General features: G+C 32.8%; 1 protein-coding gene across 1 annotated transcript in view; it reads left to right on the forward strand.

Moving 5' to 3' along the window:
• Positions 1–5,669: 5,669 nt before the first annotated feature.
• LOC123556389 (paired mesoderm homeobox protein 2A-like) overlaps positions 5,670–17,139 on the forward strand; it is a 34,300-nt gene continuing 22,830 nt past the window's right edge. The window contains exon 1 of the mRNA XM_045347053.2: positions 5,670–6,142. Within this exon, the coding sequence (XP_045202988.1) occupies positions 5,890–6,142 (253 nt within the window). The 5' untranslated portion in view covers positions 5,670–5,889. The remainder of the gene's footprint in view (positions 6,143–17,139) is intronic.

The following is a 17,139-nucleotide window of genomic DNA, read 5'->3' on the forward strand; positions in this document are numbered from 1 at the left end:
ACTGCTGGCAGTAGGAGCAGTTAACTGCTGTAACTGCTGGCAGTTACAGCAGTTAACTGCTGCTACTGCTGCTACTGCTGTACTGCCAACTTCACGCCGATCCTAACTTGGTGCGATCAATTGAACAAAGCTTGTCGTTTAGGATGTAGCTTACCATAGAACACCCGCACGTTCTGCCACGAAGAAGTTTGACGTTAATGTTTGCTAAAGGATAGCTTGCGTTTCTACTACCGTCCGTGAACAGGCTCAATCAAAGCGTGTCTGCAACATTTTCATTTATGTCATGTTGGTCGACCCGTGGTTTTCCACTATTTCTATTCCTAAATCTTCATTGAAATATGCTTATTAATTTTGCTAATGTCGAATACTTTTTCATAAAAAAACAACAACAATAGTTATTGATTCTAGTTAAACAATTTAATGTGATAGAGATTACAATAGTGGAATTTAACTAAATGAATAATTCTGAATGTAGAAGCACTTCAGTTACAAATATTACAACAAACACCTCATATAACAGTCAAACGGGAGTACATCATGTATTACATACTGAGAAAAAAAATCAAGCGCAAATGACCACCATTAAACAACAGCTAATCAGAAACAAAACTTTTTTAATTAAGGTTCAGCAATTGTGATTATGTGAAGTGTCTCTCGAGGGAGAAACATTTGTTACTAGTTGTCAGGGAGATCCACTTTATCATCTTAGCGAGTATGGTGTGATACTCCATCATTTTGTCACAAAACACAGTGTTTTACAATCGCACTTAAGTGGGTGAGGCTAAAGGTACTTTAGTTTGTCACCGGGTCGTAGCACAGAGAAAATGATTTTGTAACGGGAGAAAAATGTGTCGGGAGGTTAAACAAATAGAGGTACAATGTTTGCAGAAAAATCTTTTTGTTTAAAACTTTGATGACATTATGTTTTACAATAGCGTTTTAATGGAATGAGAAAGTTACAAGTCCTTAGGATAGGAGTTGCACATTGCTTGCATATACATATTTTCCATATAGAAAGCGTTCAGAAAATAAATCACCCAACTGGGGTTTTATAAACGTATGAGCCTTCAAAGGGACGAGGTACAATTTGGCCATATTGTGCTGAGGATTTTGCCATGTCAAGTATACTTAATGTCAATAAAGGCTCCTCATACCATGAAAACTTCAATTATTGATACATAAATTCGTCAATTTTCTATTATTCTTTATCACAGACCGACCCTCTCCTGGGCACTAACTCCATTTAACGGCGACAAATAAAAGGCCATATTCATTATTTCTCAAACCATGAATCCATATTTTGTTTTCATTCCATACCGTATCCAGCGAGCTGAACAATCAAAATATGATCCGAGCTATCTATTTTCCAGCTTAATTAATTTCAATGGCTATCCACCCAAGTCCCGTTAAACGTTAGTTTAACCATCTGTGCTCAGTTCCATACCAGTCTCCCATACTAGTCCCTTATATCGGCCTATCTGTGATTTGTGTCGATTTCGACCAAGCCTCTGGAGAACGCACGGCAATTTTCTCTGAGAATCAATCTGTTAAAGCGATATTACACACTCCAATAAAGCAATAATAGCGCAATCTGAAATATTAATTATCAATCGGGCAGACCCGGGACAAGTTTTCAATCATAGCTACAAAGGGACCATTCTGAAAAGCGTTTGTCGGCGTTAAATGACGATTGTCTAGAAAGAACAACTTCGGAAAGCAATCAGTTAATTTTCTCTCAGACTTTGAATCGATACAAAACCGTCACATAATTTGGTTCAAATTCTCCCATGTCTTTTTGAAATGACTTTACGCTGAGAATATTACAAATTTAGATAGAATATAGATCTAAAATGTCTAATGAAACTCTCCGTATAAGAGATAAGAAACCGCAGTAAAATACAGGTCGTGTAATTATTCTTTCTCTTGAAATATAAATAGCTACCCATTTGCAATTTATTTGATATCGAAATATCTAAATGATCCATTATATACACCAGAAAAGTTGCTTTACTGGGAAATTAAGAATATTTTAAAAATAAAATGTTTAAATTGCATGTCGTTAAATCGGAGCATAGAACGAATTAGGATAAGTCCCGCACAGTTAATTTGTAGTATTGCGCTCAATTACATACCGGAAGGTGATTTATTGGAAAGTCAAGTATAATGTTGAATTACAATGTATGCATAATTGCTTTCCGTTTTTTTATGATTTTAAAGAAATTTACCAGCTGAAATATTTATAGACCCTCGGGAGAGATGTACATTTCATCATCATGAGAGAATTTGAGATGTCTTATCATAATATGATTAATACTGCGAAGAAACCTCATTTCGATATTAAATAGAAGCACTTAGAATGTCTATTAAAACATTTATATTCGAGCTTTCAAACGTCTTTGCAGTGTAGTTATTCAATTAAAATCGATCTCCAAACATGATTACTCATAAGCATTCACTGTAAAAAGACACTGGAACTTTCTGAGATCCTCCTGACTGACTCCGATACAACTAAGAGGTCAATACTGGTTCACAACAGGAAAAGAAAGCAGGGCTTCCCTTTTATCAATGCTATATACGCTGAAGTACCAGACTCAAAGAGTCAAAAGAGTTAACCGGACATGCCTGTATCTAACAGATCTCTGTCTATGACTGCCTCTCTTTCAATGATGATGATGATGATGATGATGATGATGATAATAAAAATAATAATAATAATAATAATAATAGTAGTAGTAGTAGTAGTAGTAGTAGTAGAAGTGGTAGCAGTAGATAATAATAATAATAATGATAATAAAATGATGGTAATAATGGTGGTGATGATGATGATGATGATAATGACAAAAATCGAAGCCTGCAAGTTGAGGTCGATTGACACAGGCATAGAAGTAAAAAAAGTATTTTGACTTTTCCCACGGTAAGTAAAAAGAAGTAATCACAATAGATTATAGAGACTAGTAATGTTTTGGTTGGCAGTGGTTCAGACAGAAAGTGCAAGAAAGGCTTACGTATGAATTGTTATCCTTTTTGTGGTTTTTAAGAGTATGTGGAGAATTATTATGATATAGGCTATGCCTAATTTGATTCGAAGATAATGTTTCTTCTGTATTTTAGTTTTATTTTAATAACTTATTCTTAAATATTCGTTACCTTTAATATTTGTTTATATTGCGTCGTGCTGCTGAAATTTTCAGGCATTATTATTCTGCTTACAGATATGCTTCAAATAAAGTATATTTCATGACTGTTTTACAAGCATTGATGACTAACACGCGAAAATGACTCTTAAATGCACATTTTCCGAAGCAAAAATTGGCATGCGTGTCGGTTTCCGTATACCCAGTGATAATTCAGAAACATTTTGTTCATGTCTAACCCTTATCATGTTGGATTAATTCTGCCTTTGCGGCCAGTGTGGATCAAGTTCGCCATTCAGCCAGCATCTTTTTGGCAAGTTCGTGACAGAAATTTAACATGAAGGGCTAAACATGTAGCAGAAGGTCCAGCTGTAGCCACATCTTTAATCAGTTATCTCGCAAGTAATAGGGAAGTAATTTTTTCTGGCATTTGTACATACTCTTACATGTCGTCGTGATATATTTAAACACATTGCTGATGTTTTACTCTTATTTTTGTTCTTCAGTTGAACGACAGCTCGGTACCATTGCCCGTTGCATTATGTTTCTTTTATTGGAATGGGATTCATGTATTATAATATAAAGCGTTTCAAGCGGCGTATGTAAACAGTAGTATGGTTTTCCTAATCATTTATGTTCTCATGTCCGAAGAGGATGGTAAATTTGCGTTCTCCTATAGAAATGTATTTCTGTTTTCGTAGCGTTTGTCTTTACAAAGTGCAATATAAATAAATAAATAAATAAATAAATAAATAAATAAATAAAGCGTTTGTTCTACGTATTTTTATGTCGAGTATTTACGTATTTCATGTATATCTGTCGGTTTTCATATCTCATTCTTTGGCCGTGGCTGGCAACAGGCATTATAGAATTTAAAGAAAGAGAAATAAATCAGTTTGGAAAGAAAGAATTTTGATAAATGAATACTTCAGATAACCTCTGCTATATAATACCATTATTTATTTTAATTTATACATTTCTTCATTCGGTCCTATTTTCATAAACCCGTAAGACACAGTTTGTTTAATAAAAACACTTAAAACCATTAAAGCCCTTTTTAAGAAAACTTAAGGAAATATCAAGTGTATTAATTGTGTTTTCATTTATATATCTGTTACTTTATTGTCATGATTTTACTTTGTCCGCGGTGTAATTTTTGTTGTACGTTTTATTTTAAATGAAATGTTTTTGTTTTTGTTTGGCAATATAGCTATCATTTAAATAAATAAATAATTCTATCAATTATTTATCATTCAATGGAATTTATTTTTCTTGTAATTTCAAAACATGTTAAGTGAAAATTTAACTGCCAAAAGCTCTTTAATATATTTGTTATGTAAATGTTTCTATTCGGGAAGGCTTTAAATGATTAAGTTAAGAATTATATCCACAATTCCATTTTTATTCAAAATTTAATATAAATCCAAACAATAAATGAACAATTTTATAGCAATTTGTATTATACTTAAAAATTATTTATATTGTGCTATACATTTACAAACCGTCCTTTTGATGGAAAATAGGTGTGTCGTTGTTTTATCTTCATTAACTATTTTAATCGTCTTTGTGTCGGTAAGTTCAGTTTCCAGCGTTAAAAATCTTCTTTACCACTGTGTTCTTCGAAAATACATACAAAATCAAAATCCGTCAGAAGTTAAACGATTTATATTAAGTTTTGAGGATGTTTTAAATTCCCAGGACTATACGCACACACGTCGTAGACCAAAACATACTATGGACGTAGACTAAAACGACTTTTCTTCCACCTAAGTTTGACTTGACTGACTGGCACTTCTGACTTGCTGGGTGCTTTCTACCTATCACGAGAGGTGTTGAAAGATTTTCCTGTCTGAAAAAAAAATATCGAGGCAAAATCAGTCCTAAATATGAAGTTTAAATCAATGTAAATGCAACATGTTAAAAATTTTAGTTATATTGAAATGAGATCTAAACTTCGACTTATTAACTTGTCGTTGATTAAACCCAAAGAATACATAATACATATGACTTTTGATATTAAAAATGTTTAACTAAAAAAGGAGTCGCAATACCAAAGCATGCATAATATTGCTCTAAACACCATTTTTGTAACTGTGAATTTACACAACAGATGTCAGCCTGATAAAATCTACTGATGTTACAAACAAAAGAAATGTAGAAAAGTGTCTTTGTTATTTACCTGTAAGTATTAAGCCGCCCGGAGCAAAAGAAACGGGAAGACGTCGAGAAATTATGTCCATGTTTGTCGGAACGTTAAGCAGAGTTTTCCTCTCGCTTCATTTCAGCCAATAGCGTGACTCCTTTACAGTGCGGCTCATTTAAATATGCAAATCGTATGTAAATGTGATTCCAATGCCGTTCCTGTGACAGAGGAAGACTTTGATAATCAATATTCCAAAAGCAGCAAATGGAACCAGCCTATAGCGTTTAATATCAGAAATGTATTATAATTAAGTTACGGAAAATGCTACGCAATATTCCCTCGAGTTACTTGATATCTCACTTTTTTCATAAATTTTATGACCATTCATTTGATACGATCAGGCATTCTCTTTAACCAAGTTTAAGGCAAACATCGGTAATCAGGACTCAGCATTGAAATCATTGTTCATATATTAAATACAGCAATAGTTATCGACGTCATCCACACAGAGGCGACCCGAGTTTTTCGTCGTAGGAAAATCTAATTAGTCGCTGCCAACAGTTTGAACGCGCAACACCAGTTTCTAGTGACTGTTTACTAAGTGTCTCCCAAATGGATTACCCGTACTTGGGCCAACATAACTCTTTCGATGCATCGTGTACTCTACCTGGGATGGAGTCAGCACTCCAGAACTGTAATATTCCTTGCAGTTATGGAGATTCGAACCCTTTCGGACAGATGGCGGCACAAGGGTATCGGTACAACGGGGTGCGGTCGTTTCCACCCGGTCCGGCTATGGGGTCAGCTTCCTGCAGCATGATGCCTCGACCACGAGATCCGACACAACCTGCTGTATTTCCTTCCGGTAAGTAAACTTGATTTACCAGTGTATGTTATGGCAACAGCGCGGCGAAAATAAGATTTGGACGGGGTAAATTGTTTTAGTACGGCTTAACTATGTTAGAGTCGTCTACTTAGCGCCGGTGATTGGGAAAAATTGAATTACTTAATGTAGAAATGCGAGTTTTGCATAATTTTCACCCAAGCCGAAAATTTTCTATTTATTTATGACACAAGGGTGAAACAAACAGGAAAATTGTTGAAAAATCAAATTTGTCCGGTCATCAAGTGGTGTTAAGGCGACTGTATCTGACTGCTAGTCGTTTCTGGGATACTTTTGGTTATATTATACGCCATGTGGCTTTTAAGAAACTCTGGGAAAGAAATCAAATTATTTTGTAGATTGTAATTTTATAAAGAATATCAAATAACGTGACTTATTTCATTGTAGCCTGTTAAGTGGCCACAAATTACATCAAAAAGGAGTAGAGCACCCGCGTGTCTTTTAATGAACTTAGGTGTCTGGAATAATTTATTTTTGGGGTTTTTATCTCTAAATGAAGACGACTTAAATCTTAATATGCTCTGCTGACCCAATAGTGATCGTTTCTTTCACAGATATAGATTTAATAAAGCTGGCAGATTTGGTTAGGCTAGTCTTGATGAAGTAAAATATTTGAAATTAGGTAAACGCGAAGTATATCAAATCATGTTTGGAAATATGTTAGACATAACCATATTTGGAATTCCCTTGGACAATTTGAAGACTTTATCATCAGGGTTTGGAGAAGATTTTGTAGAATTAAATAAACGGACTCTCATCAAACGTTATTACAGTTTCAAAGCGCAAGGAGAACAATGGTTACCGGAGATGTAGGAATATTTTTTTTCTTTGACAAAATATGCTTCTCTGATGTTCTTTGGATATAATTCTGACATTACCTTTACCTGGACTTATTTAATTAGAACTTTTTTTTGGATAGTGTCATTGGATTTAGTGCCACTTTAAAGTTGTTGGATGTACTCGTTATTCTTACAGTATGAGATAGGGGTATTTTGTCAGTCCGTTATAGAAATGGGACATAGTAATTAAAACTCACTGCCGAATAAAAGACCCATAATTGTATAATATCTATATACCTGCGTAGTATCAGACATGTTATTATCATAAAAGTACTAGACATAAATGACACAAGATGAATTCTACACCGAAGAATAGCGCTTAAACTGTATGTTCTTTTATATTGCGCCACGCCATTGACTTTCGGAAAATTGTTATATCACAAGACTATTTCTGGTTTCGAAAGAATCAAGTGCTGAAATTGCGCGACTTTTCTGCTACTGATTTTTATTTATACTATCTTTTGAATTTGCTTTTGTAATTTATTATGTTCTATATTTGATTTGTCCTGAATAAAATTGAGAAAAAATATAATACGTTCGCTTTGGTAAAGAAAGTTTTACATACATTCCGTACAATAACCGCATTGAATATAATTTAGAAATATGATTGTAAACTTAAAGATGATACGTCGTTGATGGACCAGAATTATGTAAACAATAATGTGAAGTGTATCTTTAATAAGATATTCAAAACAAAAATATGAAGGATATAAGAACCGCGTTCATGACACAAAATGTCTTTATTTAATAATTAACTAAAACATGATTATATGTTTCTTTTTAAATAGAAGGGTTTTTACTGAAACGGAATAGGTCCACAAATGCATATATCATTTAAAATTAATTGCTAGGCAAAATAATGATCATTACTTAAAAAAATATTTCATGTGACTCGACTTCCACCATATACTGGATTGCTGTCACGTTATTTTAGCCTTACTCAAACCAGCTATATCATATGTCTTTAAAAATATAAGTATCAAAAAGAAAATCAACCAATAGGATATTGCAGACAATATTAACTTAAGAAGTACTGAACTAAAATTGTTTCAGTATGGCGATATGCAAGCGGTTTTCGCTTGAACACCAAAATTAAATAACAAGGAAAACACCTTCCAGGGAGAAAGTTAAACATGCAAAAATACAAAACTGAATATATTTTAGTTGCAAATGTACGTAATTGATTACGCAATTAAATCACGCGTTATTCAAAGTACATTCATTTTATTCTGTAGTTCTAATGGTTTGCCGAATGTAGACCGTTGGATATGCACTTGGTAGTGTTTGAAATGATGTTTAAGAAGCCTTGTAATTTACTTGTTATCACTAGTACGACATAACCAGTTTAGTCTACACCCTTGAGCTAGAAGAAAGAATCCAATTCCGAATTTTTGTTTTCATTGAAGTATTGCGACATTCAAGTCGGGAGAACTGAAAATGCCAAAATTCCTGCATTTCAGATTAAATAAATAAATAAATAAATAAATAAATACTTCTGCTTTAAGTTAGGTTTTATATATAATAGTAGTCCTGTTAAGAAACAGATTATCTTTCATGAATATTCTGGTTAGGAATCTACCAAAGCTATGTCTGGGATTTTGTAGAATTTCGACCGCTGCTATGTTTTATATTTTGGATTACATTCCCTTTTCGGCTCATTTGAGTAACGTGAAAGAGAATCAAGAAGGAGAGAGTAAATGAGGCGTACATAAGAAATAAAATGAAATTAAGTTCTTTTTAAAGTTTCATCTAATATATTTTCCAGTAGAATGCAATTTAAAGTAATTTACTAGTATTTCATTCAGATTTCAGTTGCCGCGCGGCATGCTGGGAACAATGTTCATGTTACAGATGCGACTTCGAGATTAGTTTAGTGTATGTTTTAATAAAAATGACCCTATGCCGCATTGCTAATGGTACCACAACAAAATGATAATATGGTAAATGTGTTTTTCTACAGTTGTTTTAATTAATTGTCGTTTGCATATATCAGATTTTCATTTCTTCATTGATAACTTTTAATTTGTAAAATAATAGAGAAATCAGTGATTTTCGTAATTTGATACCGAGACATGAAATAATAACAGACTGAATGTATGTTTTCCCCCAAAAAATGTAGGAACGCTTATCAGAACAGAACAGAACAGAACAGAACAGAATGAAATATATATATATGCATGATATACTGTTTTAAGTTTTCTACTGGCATTAAAATATGGTTTCGATAATGCAAAATAAAAACTGAAGTACAAATTCATAGTTGACTCAAGATCAAACTGTTCTAGCAACCTTCCATTATGAATTAAGTTAGACTTTTAGAAAATGTGTTTAACTAGAGTGTTTAATCAAATTTTGAAATCCCTAAACTTTCATTTGAGATTTGCTTTTTACAAACCAGGAAATTTTAATTAGAACTTGATCTTGTTATCATCAACAACTTCTTTAGAAACTTGTTAAGTTTATATATCTGAGTTATTTTGTGTTTCAGTCTTTTCAAATATTACGGATATATATTAAACATTTCTGCTCTGTATTTTTTGTTTTGTTATTTCAGTAAATTGTAATTTGACATGTGTTTTGCAATGCACAAGAAATTCGTATATTTTCAACATACGGGCAAAAGTAATATTTTAATGATCTTTTATATGTTACAACCTCTTTAAAATAAATTAATTTTCATTTGCATATTAGGCCTTCTCCATTAAACGGCATATTAAACATTGTTCGGACTTTCATTTTTTTCTCATGAATATATTTATGACGACGCCGTTCAAATTACATATTTTTCCTCGTGAAGATAATTGATAAATAAGACTTGCAAATATTGAATTGTAAGAGTCTCTATGTAAGTCTGGTATAGTATAATAAACAATAAATATGACGCATTTCTCGATATGTGGTCTACGGACAGGGAAGTCAGATAAAAAATGTGATATCCCCCTCAGTCCCGATTCCCGTTGTTTGTAAACTTGCTTACAGAACTAACCATCATGTATCTAATTATACTCAATAAGGTCAGTTTTTCTGTTTATTTGGTTCTTGGAGAATTTTGGTTGTTAGATAACTCGTAAAACAACAATAACAACAACAACAACACACATGCTGCATAAAATGTATGTATTGGAGAAGACAGCAATGGAACCATATAAACTAATAGTATGTCAGCAAAAACATTTTTTCACTTAATATTTTGGTTCAAGCAGTTTCCATTTTTAATGTGCATTTACTTTATACAAATAAATGACACAAATAGCGCTATGCTTCCAGATTTATCTAAGCATGTTCCTATATGTGTGTGTTATTGAACTTAAGGATAGTAACAGTAAACTGTTAGTACTAAAGAAGCAAAAATGAAAAAGAAAACAAACAGTAAAAAAGGAACAAGCATTACTTTATTTACAGTGCTAAGACTTTACAAGAAAGAACAATACTAAATGATGTACTAGATATTGTTAAAAAAATAGCAGTACTTCAACAGTACCTGTACCCTTCTTTTCAAATTGAATAGTAATTTGATATATAATGGTTTGAAAGAACCAAATTTTTCGAATGATTATATTGTACAATCCATAATAAGACGAAAACGAATAAAAGGAATAAATATTGCATACAAAAGGTGTTCGGAGCGTTGCAAATACCCACCCACCCCACCGGATCCCAGTCTGTTTTACATGGCGTAAAACTGTTTTTGCATAATAGTTCCACCTTCTAGTACACAATATTTTTTTTTAAAAAAAGTGATACGATTATGTATACATTATCATATTTTTTCAGCGGTTTCAGGATTAAAGACATTAAAATTTATTCAGTAAATTTAATAAAAGGTCTTTATGACCATTGCTACATCTTTCAGATTCATTCAATGCAAACATAGATAATAACTAAATTCATATTATGAGGGATAGGTATGTCATATACCATTATTTATTTGACATGTATACGTTTATGGAATGAATGTGTACAGAAGATAATCTTACAGTAGCATAAACATACACAAATGTCATAAAATTGAAACAATTAATTTCTTGCAAAATTCTATTACACAGTACCCGCAAACATGAAAGAGGGACTAAAATGTAGTAAAATATATGCGTATGGGGGCTACAGATAGTGGCCATACTTTTAAAAAGAACACTGGTGAAATCATTCCTTTAGTTACTTAGTTTTTCTATTACCTGTTCAGAGATTTCCACGACCTTTCCAAACATGTGTACGCTTATGTACTGTCAGTTTATAAAGAAGAAAGATACAAACCTTTATGGCTTCAGCGAAACCATTTCACAAACCTTTTTGTTAAAAAAAAATAAATCATAAGAAGATCACTTGGGAGTATATCACGCAACCAAGCAAAAGATAATAGGTAAGGGTAGATTTCTCGGAACCACAGAGCACCACAAACACAGCCTCAGAGCCATGCATTTGCAAAGTAGGCCCACAACAAAAAGAATCTGTAACGGAAAAACATCATAGACGGGTTGCTTCAAAAATCCAACAAGTACATATTAATTTTATGCAAAATATAGAAAAAGTGGGGAGGAAGGGGTAGGGGGTAGAAAGGAGAGAGAGAGAGAGAGAGAGAGAGAGAGAGAGAGAGAGAGAGAGGTGCGGGGGTGGGGGTGAAGGCGCAGTGAAGTGGAAAGTAGAACAAGGATGAATATTCAAAAGGGAATGCTACGTTCCTTAATCATAGTTACCCTACAACGTAAACCAAAACAACACAGACACTCATGTACAAAAGACAAACACACATACACACACGCATAACTAACTTGCATAGATAAACAGACAAGTAAGATATAACAACACTGTAGGGCACCGCCCAAGACACACAGACGCACAAGCACACAAACGCACACACAAAAGCAGGGAAAAAACAAGAACAATCGGGCACCGAGCTAGGATTCCGGCAGCCAAAATTAAGGTGGGCACGATAACATACTCGTAGTAAAAGGGGAGGGTATGCCAAAGCAAGGAAGCGCAACATGACAGTAACCTCGGTTTGTTTAAGTCTATTTATGATGGGTAATGAAATATGCAACACCTTCATACACTTCAAATACCGGTTTAAACGGAATTATTTGATACAGAGACGTTAAATGAATTCAATGGCTCCAAAGATTGTTCTATAAAATACTGACAAAATCATCCAACGTAGTTTCTAGTTTCTGCTGTACATACGCATTAATTACAAGATCAAAAGTACAACGTATAGCTCAAACAGTATTTGCAATAGAAAAATAATATATAAATATTATGTATTGAGGCCGCTGAATCAATTTGATAGCGAAGAAATTGAAGAGCAGGCAAAAGCATTACACGAGGAAAATACACTTCACTTTCTGAAGAAAATCCCATGTATGTAAGATGACATATTTACAGATATTAACCTCTATGTATTTTAGTGTAGGTCAAAAGCATTGCAAAACACTGGTAATAGTGAGTGTAACTGAATAAGTAGATATTTTCTTAGAAGAAACAACATCAATATTGGGACTGGGAAAGCTAACATAAACAACAAATCGAGTGTTACTGGAAGTCTGTGCTTGATATTGCTGGCGGGTGGAAGAAAATTAAAACAACAATGTCGGTTTTCTTTAAGCAGATGCTTTTCAAAAGAAGAAATGGACTAATGCACCAAGGACATTGTTAGACATGTTGAATATTTCAGAAAGAATCCACTACTCATTTATACATATACTTCCAAATTGCAAGTTTTGCATATCAATATTAATAAATAAAATACAATAAATAATTGAATAGTGTGTCGAATGAATGCAAACTGAAACTTGAATATCCAAAACGTTTGCTTGCATTATTTTTCTCATAGCAAATGTAGGGACATAACATACATACTTTTAACTCTTGCATTGTTGTTGTAACAACACTAAGACAGGAAAGACATATCTTTTTTTTTTATAATTTTACGGATATTTAACATTCGTGTAATAAGTTTTTCATAAAAAAACGAAACATACAAAATTCTGATTCCACCATACAAAAGAATATGGCAATGTACAACATTCTTTCCTCCCTTAGTTGTCCACTTCCCGTCACACTCTCCACAGCCAACACTCCTCTTAATTGCTAGTAAGATAAGAAAATATTTTATTATAGTGAAATGTGTATGGCCTCTATATGTACATAGAAAATATCACAAATTTTAAACACCCGGTCCAACAGGTCTATAAGTCATCTTATATAAATGTCCAACAGTAATTCACGGATATACACACTAAAATATTACAATAAAGAACATTTTAAAGTTAAAGTGCATAAATACTTGTTAAGTGATTACGTAATTCATAAACATCTGATGAACTAATGGATAACATCAATTAAAGAAAATGGAATACCAGTTGCTGATAATCTAAAACACTGCTTTTATTTTGTTTCTATTTAACAATGAACTTATTTTTTTCACGTGCTATAAAATCAGCTATATATAACGATTGTTTTTCTTTTTCTTATGGCAATTTCAGTCGGGTGTCATGTTTTCCTTATGCATGGCTTGTATTGTCTTAAATTGTGCTCACAATGTATCTTGACATAATACTACATATTGTATAATTGTGTAATAGCAAATCATTTTTTGTTATTTTACAAAAAATCCGTAATAGACCTGGCGCATGTATAAATTCCTACTTCAGTTGACAAAACAAATACTGAGAGTAATGTTATTACCTGTGTGTAATCTGACATTTAATATATAGTTGTTATTGAACTAGAACTAGAATATCGTCATATATATGTAAAATGATATCTATGTTTAAAAAATGAAACAAATGTATACATAGAAGTCTGCTAAAAGATATGCAAAATACCCAAAGAATACGACCAATACAATTATAATACAGACAAAATGTAAATTTAAAAGAAAAAAATCACAGCACTGATTGAATACAAGCCATTTAATTGAAAGTAATAAGATTCACAATGCCAAATAAAGATGAAGACAAGGAAGAGAAAAATCAAAAAATATGTGAAAAATTGTTCGAAACAGAAAATCTCAAATGAGCAATATATCTTATAATCTATGACGTCAATATCCCACTTGCAAAATTTAAATTTCATACATTGAGAAAATATTTAATGATGTATCGATCTATTCAAAAGAATAAAGAAACACAAATGCAAGTTAAAGAGAAATAAAAACATTATTTTATTACATGATCCAAATCTAGTATTTATCAAATGATAAAGGTGAGAAATTAATAGAAAAAAAATAATTAAAAAAAAAAATCATGGAAAAAGACTGCTTAAGTAGATTGTAAAGTTCGATTTATCAAACTGGTTATTTTGGGATAAAGTCAAAGTTTCATTCACTTTATCAAAAAAAAAAAAAAAAAAAAAAAAAAAATTAGTCATTTTCTTTAAGGCACTGGACCCGTAATGAAAATCAGCAGTTTCCATTTTATTACATATTTCGGCATTTACAGCCAGGTACGGAAATCCATGTGTTTATAATAATTCCGAAGCAAGATACGGACAATAAGTAGTAGCACGAATTAGCCGTCTACTGCCATGGCCATTAGAAAATGTCTTTGTATAATTCTGGTTCATAGAATCTAAAGAAATATCTAAAACGCGAACATAACGTTTTAATTTTAATATCAAAACTAATATATTGTGAAAGTCTATTAAATGAAGCTGAAGTTTAAAATGCCTGAAAATTGCAAATTGAAATACCCACAACAGAATTGATAAAGTACTCCTTCAAAATTGTTTTTGCGAAAATAACCTCGATGCAGCTAGGGATTTTTGTACCTAAAAGAAAACGCTGATTTTCATTACGGGTCTATTGCTTTAATGAAAATGACTAATTAGTTTTTGATAATGTGAATGAGACTTTATCCCAAAATAATCAGTTTAATATCAAAATAACCCAAAAATTTTGATATGATATAATTTTATTATGCACAACGCCTTAGCTCAAAATAGTTTGATATCCATGCACCTAACAGTTCCTTACTTTACAACATGTGATGGGGTAGGTTAGACATTATCTGGACAGCTGAAACTTATTTGCAATTTTATTTAAATATCACATCGGATTCACAGTAAGTAAAAGAAGGAATTGAGGTCATTAATACGGCATTTACGAAGTATTTAATGACAAGTAAATATGTATATATCAAGCACATTCTAAATATCCAGTCAAACATAAAAGGCTATCTTGCAAATATCCTACTACGAAATGTTCTCCAAAAGAAATCATCCCAACTTTAAAATGATAGACAGTCAAAACTGTATTAAGCAGCCAGTCAAGGGAACTACATAATTCGGCTGCTTAAGTCAGTTGACTGCTAAAGACAAGTTGAAATATGGACATAAATTCAAATTGGGATATAAGTTGGCTGGCTGCCTGCTTAATGCAAAAGGTTGCTTAATACAGGAAGTCACCAAAACAGCTTCAACTGCAAATACATACCAAGCAGTACCGTTTAAGTACAGTGGAAACGGAATTGGTTTATCTCGAAGTAAAACACTCGGTCTCTTCGCGATACCAGGTTACAACTGTATACATATACTAATAACCACAAAGTTAAATATTTTTCATCAAATTAGTGATATTCAATGTTCATCAACATTTATAAAAAATATATAAAAATAAAAACTTTCCGCAAAAAATAATTATACAATCCAATGAGTTAGGCATACCATGGCGTATTTCTTAATGAGTTAAGATAATTACACATGAATTTCGTAGGCGGTTAGGTACAGAAATATCACATTGTTTCCCATATTGAGTCCGTACTTACACATTGAATATGAATAATAAGCAATATATGAGCCGTGCCATGGGAAAACCAACATAGTGGGTATGCGACCAGCATGGATCCAGACCAGTCTGCGCATCCGCGCAGTCTGGTCAGGATCCATGCTGTTCGCTAATAGTTTCTCCAATTCCAATAGGCTTTAAAAGCGAACAGCATGGAACCTGGCCAGACTGCGCGGATGCGCAGGCTGGTCTGGATCCATGCTGGTCGCATACCCACTATGTTGGTTTTCTCATGGCACGGCTCATATGTATGTAATTGAAACAAAACATACGGGAACTACGACATAGGAAGTTACTAGACAATGTTAAGATCCTTATCAGCGGATGGTTAGTAATTAATGTTTTACAGAAATACATAACATAATCTATAAAAAGATCTTTTGGAAGCATAGAAAGAAGCCGAGCAAAGTAACAGCAGACTCGTTTGTTCATAAGAGGTAATGAAATATGCAACGCCACCAAAGTCCGCGAGCACCGGCTGTTTACAGGAAAACTGAATGGACTTTATGATCCAGGAGGACAGAAAATTATCAACCATGTACGGGAAGATTTTGTTTGCACTTTCAGAAGACTCTACAAATAAATGAAAAAGTGACGACAATATGTGTAGAACATCGATGTTGACAGACGATTGCTTCCAATACTCCTAACAAATTAAGGGATTGTACAACTTGTTCACTATGTTAGAAACTTGTTTCTATTAGCACCCTAATAAAGAATCGTTAATTATAAAAGATCAATATGTAAAACAATGAAACCGAATATAGCTAAATTGCAAACGTTTATCGTTTAATTAAGTAAGTAGGATATAGCTTCAATTTACCTGGTGTCTAGTTTTTGTCTCAGTTTTAAGTCATTCCTCAATTTAAGGAATACTTGGATCTTCTGTATGGCATTGAAAAATGTAAAAGAAGTTGGCTTTTATTCCAGCACTACCCGATTTATTTCCATTTTAAACAAAGAAGACTTAAAGTTTGAGTTATCGTGCAACACATTTACTGTTTGTACGTTAAAGTAGTGATGTCATAGCGTCAAAAGAAGGCCACATAAAACAGGAAACTATTTGGAGGATATCTCTAAGGATGTAGACAATCGTTCTTGATAACGTGCTAGAATCGAAACTGTGATTTGCTTTTAATTGAAATCGTTGTTTGTTCTTCAGATGCATATTATTATATGTATAATTCATTCGAACTCCAAACAATGGTTATATTCAACGATAATTCACTGATTGGGATATATTGTTTCTAAGATCCACAGAAAATTGATATGGAAAAATACAAAAGGTGAAATAAACTATACAGCTGAAATAAATTGTTTAACATAAGTTTCTCATTTTT

This window comes from Mercenaria mercenaria, chromosome 5, assembly GCF_021730395.1.
Source record: "Mercenaria mercenaria strain notata chromosome 5, MADL_Memer_1, whole genome shotgun sequence".
Lineage (NCBI taxonomy): Eukaryota > Metazoa > Mollusca > Bivalvia > Venerida > Veneridae > Mercenaria > Mercenaria mercenaria.